This window comes from Dipodomys ordii, unplaced genomic scaffold (assembly GCF_000151885.1).
Source record: "Dipodomys ordii isolate 6190 unplaced genomic scaffold, Dord_2.0 Scaffold105, whole genome shotgun sequence".
NCBI classification, from domain to species: Eukaryota; Metazoa; Chordata; class Mammalia; order Rodentia; family Heteromyidae; genus Dipodomys; species Dipodomys ordii.
The window spans coordinates 2460701-2468011 of record NW_012267321.1 but is presented as its reverse complement, the minus strand read 5'-3'; the positions used below and the strand labels follow the sequence as shown (position 1 = coordinate 2468011).

Below are 7311 nucleotides of genomic sequence, written 5' to 3'. Positions count from 1 at the left end.
CGAGCCAGGTAGAGTCCCTAGCCAATCCCGTGGCACCTGGTGACGGCGAAAGGCAGACGACCAATGGGAAAAACGGTTCCTACTCCCTATATAAACAGCCATGCTTTGGGTACACGCTCTCTCGCGCTCAAGCTCTCCCATCAATTCAAAGGCTCTCCAATAAAGCGTGATCTGAGAAGACTCCTGGTGTGGTGGTCGTTCTTCCTCGCTGGCCGAGAAGGCATTCGCCGCAGTGCAGCACAGGGCTAGGGTTGTAAATCACAGTCAAGCAAATCTGACAGATGCAGGATATGGTATAAAAGGAGACAAAGGCCCTCAACAGGAGGAGGACGCTTATGGTAGCTCTGGACTCGAGAGAGGCTCTGGTGGAGACGCTGATCCTCTGGATGTGTCCCATTCTCTGCTTGTGTCTGTACAGGATAAAAAGCATGGAGGTGCTGGCCCAGAGCATGAGCCCCAGACATAGAACATCAGGCAACGAGAGCATGGCCACATACAGCACATCAGCAGCTGGGTCCTGACGCATGGAAGAACAGTATCCATAGGCCTTAAAGCTTGTCATGTTCTCGTATGCTTTGGGTCCAGTCATGAACTTGAGATTAACAATGCTCACCAGGAGGAAAGCCCCCCAGCTGAGGTAGACAGTGGAAACAATGTGCTTGTGGGCTCTCCCCTTCAGCCTTGCCCACCTGGAGTCCCCCTGGCTGATGCTGACAGCAAGGAAGATGCTCAGCGAGCAAGTGCTAACAATCGACACCCCCCTGCCCACTCGGTGAAGATAGAAGACCATTTTGCACTGCACATCATTGAAGAAATTTTTCCAGCCCCAAGCTACCATGGTTTGGGGAACACTCCTACACAGAAGACTTAGGAAGTTGGCCACAATTAAGTGCCTAATACTCAAGTCTGTGGGTATCATCCTTTTCCCCATGCTGGAAAGGAATAGACAATGGGAGAAAATAGATAAATTACCCACAAACCCAACCACAGTCTGGCCTAAGAGGATCACCCCCATAAACACATGAGCATCTCCCATCCTCTCTGTAACTTGAGTCTCATTCAGACGCCCTGGCTTGGGAAACTGAGCCCTGCATGGTGCCAAGGGAACACAACATTCTCCATCCAGCCTTCAAACCACTGGAAATACTCTCCTACTGTCTCTCATGTATTAGGAAAAATTCAATTCTATTCATCCATCGGGAAGTGGAAGATGGCATGTTCAGGAAAATGGGTAAACCTGGAGAAATAGCATTAAGGGAAGGTGAGTCTGGTTATGAAGTGAAGGCAGCTGCATTTCTCCTCGGTAGAATCAGATCTAAGATTATAAACAAGCAAGACCCTAGTGGATCAAGACTGTAATCCTAGCTACTCAGGGGCTAAGACCGTGGATTCCCAATTCAAAGCCATCGCAGAGAAGGAAAGTCTCTGAGACTCTTCTCTCCAGTTAAGCACCAGCAAACCGAAAGTAGATATGTGGCTCAAAGTGGTAGAGGCCTAGCCCTGAGCAAAAAGGGCTCAAGGAACATGGGCAAGACTCAAGTTCAAGCTCTCTGACTGACTAAAGAAAGAAGCTTGAAACATACCTGACATGTTCCTGGGGTCACATGCACTTATACTTCAATACCCTGGTTGCAGGAGTGGGTCCCAGGTTTCACCCTTTCCTCAACATGGAGCCCACATTTCACAGAAGAAATACCAGGAAGATGAACCAGGTATGCATTGGGGATGTTGGAGGTTAAGAAAGAGATGGATCACAGAGACAGAGAGGGGGCAATTTTAGGGTCAAATCCCATTCTAGAGTCACTTATGTGAACATATCTTCCCCAGTCCATGGAGAATCAGTATTCCTCCTAACTTGTCATAAACCAGGACAGACTCTGTGAGGGGAAACGAAGTTAGGAACCAACAGGACTTGGGGGTGAGGGGCCTGGAACCCCTGTTCTTTTCACTGTCCTAGCCGATTCCTATCCTTCCCTGTTTCTTTGTTATGCAACCGGGTTCAATCAAGAATCCCTGCTCCTAAGGTGATACCTTACCCAGAGTGTGTACCTGGAGTCTCTTCTGCAGGCTGTGCCTCTCCAGTGGCAGTGAACACAAGTGCTCGCCTCTTCTCTCAGGATGTGCGTGGCAGGGTGGGTCATTTCCGAGATGCACATGGGCACTTCAGAGTTTCAGAGGGCTCCTTAGATAGGGGTCCAGGTGGGCGGCAGCTGAGGTTGTCTCCTGCAGGAGCGGTGATTTCCCTTCACCTGGGGTGGCAAGCCAAGTTCTCAGTAAACTTTTTCTTTTCCCCCATGTGACAATTATCAAGACACTTTTCACTTTCTCATGGGTGCTTTTCCAAGGGTCAGGGGAGTGGTGCAGTCGCTTACCTCTCCTGGATCCCAGTAGGCCATCAGGCGACACTGAGGCCCAACTTGAGATGACTGTCTGTAAACAACCTCAGTGGTGTGTAAGCCATGTGTCCCCAAAGTTTCTTACCCAAAGTGTCCCTTCCCTTTTAGTTTTTTCAGTTCTGAGACTTGAACTCAGGTCTTGGGCACTGTTCCTGAGCTGCTTTTGCTCAAGGCTAGCACTCTACCATTGGCGCCATAGCACCACTTTGGGCTTTTTTATGTAGATGATGCTGAGGAATTGAACCCAGGGCTTCATGCATGCTAGCAAGCACTCTACCACTGAGTCACCTTCCCAGCCCTCCTCATCTCAGTCTCCTTCTCTTTTATATCATATATGCTGTTAGAAAAGAAAAATGGAACCCTGTACTGATGCAAACTCAGGAGTCTGATATTAGAGGATCAAGGTTCAAAGCCAGCCTGGTGAAGAAAGCCCATGAGATTCTTATCTCCAATTCTTATCTCCACTCTCTGGTGGTAGAGTGCCTGTCTGGAATAAAAGAGCTCAGCAACAGCATCCAAGCCCAGAGTTCAAACCCCTGGACTGGCACCAAAAAAGAAAGAAAATAGAATGAGACCTTCCTGTACAGGAGTTTCTTTGGCAATAATGGCCATTTTTTTCTAAAACTGTTTTCATTCCTAGAGACCACATTTGGAAGTTAGAGGTAAGCATTTCCTGCATATTCCTGAAAGCAGGGTGATGAGTGATCTCTTTTCATGCCTGGTTGTTTCTGAGGAGGTAGCTTCATTCTCTAATTCCCTACTCATTTTCATCATTATCCATTGTGATTTTGAAGCAGAAATTTGTCACTGTGCTCAGGAGAGGGTCAGCTGTGACTCCTCACCTTGGGTTTCTGGTCTACCTCATTGCATGGACTCCATTCCTCACTTGGACCCTTCTGGTCTTGTTGACAATTGCTCTTCTCTGTTCTTGTCTGTTTCAAGAAAGTGCATTTGCCTTTCTGTGTCTGACTTCTTGCATTTTCCACAGCGATCTGTAGTTCTACAGATGTGGCAGCACATGACACGATTTCCTTCTTGTTCCTGGCCTAGTCGTACTTTGTGATGGAAATAGGCTACATCTTTTGTTTTGTGAAATATCTTTTTGTTAAACAGCAAAGCAGAAAGGCAACACAATTTTAAATATTTATACATTTAAGTCACAAAAGGGATTCAAAATATTTGCAGTATGACTATTACATCTTCATATAAAGTCATTTATGAAATCATATACTAACACATAAGATTATCCAATGATTAAATTAGTTCAAATCTAGTAACCGTAAGCTATATTAATGGATCTCATTTCCTAGTATAATATGTTAATATTACCTCTCATATTTTTTCAGGGCTGACAGTAAAGCTCTAAGTTCATCTTGATCCCTGTGTTCACTTGACAGCACGTACAAGGAAATATTGTCATTTGAGTTCAAAAGTTTTAATGTGTATCTGGTTTAAAACAAACAGCAAAGAGACAATGAGTGACACTTGGCCTCGACATTTTAAGGGATTTTTTTTAATGTAACTAAAAACTAAAATATAAAAGAATTAAAGAGATTAATAGGAGGCTTAAAAATTACTAATGGATTTCTGAATATAAATTTTAAAAGTAAAATTGTTCTTAACATTTGCTTCAAAGTAAAAAAATTAGGATTACCAAAACAATTGCTTAATTGCTATTCCAGTTTTTTCTTATATGTTTTTTAAGTTTCCAGCAAGCCAAGATCAAAATACAGAGGATTCTTATAAGTTTGTCAGATGTAACTTTGCCTCTTAATAAGTTTCAGGTAAGAGCATGCTTAAAAGCTACTTCTATGTTGACCACCTTGTTGCTTTTAATTGGCATAAAGTGGCTTTTTTTAAGACTCACTGATCTGCAAACTGGTTCAAAACCAGCCCGGGCAGAAAAAGGTCACTGTGAGACTGTCACCTCTACTCATCCAGCAGAGTGCTGAAAGAGCAAAGAGAGTTGCTTTGGGACTCATAGTGGCAGAGTGCTAGCCTTGAGTTGTAGAGCTGAGGGACAGCACTCAGGCCCAAGTTCCTGTCCAGCAACCAGCTAAGGAAAGTACAGATAAGACAGTTATCCCAGTGTAGAGAAGACATTCCTGGGACAAGAGCAATGGAGGAGCATCCAGAGGCAGTAAGCCACTGCTTGGATGACAAGAATGTCAAATCCTAGAGTCATTTGTGCATGGCCCTTCAAATATTGGTCAGAGCAAGGAGGTCATGGGAAGATAGGTTGTAAGCATGCCTAATATCCATGACTATCTACCTTGTAGGGACAGAAACTTGTGATAGTACTAAAAATCGAAAGTTATAAAATGTGGGGGATAGTTTAAATCCCAACCCCTGTATGTGCCAAAAGCCCTAATTGGCAATAGCTTTTAAGCTAACATCAGCTACATAAAGTTTATCTGCTCAAGAAAAAGTTTGTAAACCTAAGAGTGTGTTTCTATTAACATCTGTATAAAGGCCTGAACAGGTGACTTAGACATTGTTAGGGTCAATAGCGGTCACATTCCTAAAAGTGCTTTTACAAACCAAAGTGCTAAACAAGCTACACTGCTGTAATCAAAAAAAAAAGTCTGTGCATTTGTCAAAAGTTAAAATATAGCTATTAATGACATCTAATCCTGGTAAACTCTTTGTAAAATGGACTAAGGTTATAGGTTCCTGGGTAGGTATGACCAACACCCATGAGTCAGTTTGAAGAAGTTACAGATGAATCTTCACCCATCATCCCCTTTTTTGAACAAGGGACCAAAGTCATTTAAAAAATGTGACAAAATAGACAAAAGAAAGACATGGAAAATAGTAGTACAGGCCTGAGCCCTCTATATCTGCCTAAAAAAGTCAGCATTATTTTAAAAAACTATCTAATTAAAAAGGTTGTCATCTTGGTAATTTGTCCTGGGTTATCATCTAAATAGTCTTAAAAACTAGTGGGGCCACAGCCAGCCAAGCCTATGTATTACTTGTATCCATAACCAGTCTGTTTAGAAATTTACAGCCCTGGGGCTGGGAAGGTGGCTCAGTGGTAGAGTGCTTGCCTTGCATGCCTGAGGCCCTGGGTTCGATTCCTCAGCACCACATAAACAAAAAGAAAAAGAAAAAAGCCAGAAGTGGCGCTGTGGCTCAAGTGGTAGAGTGCTAGCCTTGAGCTGAAGAGCTGAGGGATAGAGCCCAGGTACAGAGTTCAGGCCCCACGACTGGACCCAAAAAAAAGAAAGAAAAGAAAAGAAATTTACAGCCCTGCAGGAGGTGTGACAGTCCCTTGGATCCACTGAGAGACCCTGCTGCTGCTGCTGATACAGCCTGACAGTCACCTGGAGGAAATGTACATCGTTCCCCTGACCACCTCCACGATGGAAAAAGTAGACTAAACTCCTGCCTGATTCCATTTTTTTGGATGGCTTCACTTTGTCCATGTTACCATATAACTACTCTAATTTTATTATGGATACTCCTTTTACTGGGAAGACTAGCAAAGATTGTATTGCTCCTTCCCTACACTGTTTTGCCAATATGGGACTTCCTAAACATATTAAAACTGATAATGGTCCAGGATATGTTGGACAAGCTTTTCAAACTTTTTATAAATCTTACCAGATTTTTCACTCTACAGAGATTCCCTATATTCCTCAAGGACAAGAAATTGTTAAACAAGCCAACTGGCTATTAAAACACCAAAATTTTAAATTAAAAGGGGGGAATTATACCTCTTCTCTCCTGTTAATATTCTTTCACACTTTATTTGTACTAAATTTTTTAAGCTTAGACTGTAATGGCCTTTTCACAGCACAGCGATTTTTGGAGAGAAAAAAAGAGAGAGAGATCAAAGAGCAAAGAACTTTTGCCCAAGTTAAGTGGAAGGATCCTTTAACAGGAGATTGGCATGGGCCCAATCTGGTTTTAACATGGGGTCAAGGATACGTTTGTGTTATTTTGCAGGAAGAAAGTAAATCCCGCTGGTTCCCTGAGCATTGCATTAGGATTGTGGAGGCTCAATCAGATGACACAAACGCTGACACATTGGGCTTACATGCGAGATCCCCCAATTGTGCACCCTACAACTTGGAAGGGAGTTGAAGTACTCATTCACGTCAATAGATCAGCATACAATACAGCCCCGGATCCCTTCATCCAGCACAGCAAAATGGGAAATTTCTCAGCTTCAGACATTGGAATTCCTTTTTGCTTTACCACCAGCTCTAAAAGCTCCATTCCAGGGTGTATTATATTGCTATCCATGACTCATAAAATTTGGATGATGGACAAAAATCAAATGTACAATATACAGATGACATCTTTCTCAACTGAGCACCCAGTTCATGCAAATTCTTCGCCATCTGATATGATACCCCATTGCATTAACTCTTCACAAATAGTAGTAGCTACAGGAGAGCCTCATCCAATAAGGTACAGGCATGTACAACCATTTGTTACCAATATTTCTGGAACTAACTCTCAATTAATGGACTGGTCTGGAGCTAATCTTACAATCTTGGACTGTGGTGGATGATTGGGCATCCTCAACATCATGTTTGGATGCTGGTGGCTGTACTCAACAACATAACCTGGCCCAATTAATCACTTTTAAAAAATATTATGAGTAGTGTATCACCGCCCAATGTCATTATGTATTGACTGTTTAATATCTCGGTAGGAGCTAATTATTTTAATGTCACCTGTTCTAATTGTCCTTTTACTACTTGCTCGTTTAGCGGCATAACTAAATCCATACTTATTGTTAGGCAACCATCTTTTGTTATGCTTTCTGTAAATATTTCTAAAAGTTGGTATAAAAATTCTGGCTGACATTGCCCCATTTGTTAGGAAATGGAAAAACTTGGAAAAAATTATATTAAGTGAAGTAAGCCAGACCCAAAGAAACATAGGTCCCATGGTTTCCCTT

The 7311-nt window shown here is 42.7% G+C and overlaps 1 protein-coding gene and 1 pseudogene across 1 annotated transcript; one reads left to right on the top strand and one right to left on the bottom strand.

Moving 5' to 3' along the window:
* Positions 1-17: 17 nt before the first annotated feature.
* Positions 18-931, bottom strand: LOC105994200 (vomeronasal type-1 receptor 4-like). Its single transcript, XM_013027622.1, has 2 exons — positions 210-931; positions 18-36 (listed from the first exon to the last, which is right to left on the bottom strand). The coding sequence occupies exons 1-2, from the start codon at positions 929-931 to the stop codon at positions 18-20; spliced, it is 741 nt and encodes a 246-aa protein (XP_012883076.1).
* Positions 932-1604: 673 nt separating this feature from the next.
* The window catches only part of LOC105994199, a 58309-nt pseudogene continuing 52602 nt past the window's right edge, over positions 1605-7311 (top strand).

Bases quoted from the DNA above. Each gene is read 5' to 3' on its own strand.
- LOC105994200 (XM_013027622.1), bottom strand. From the start codon at position 931: ATGGGGAAAAGGATGATACCCACAGACTTGAGTATTAGGCACTTAATT.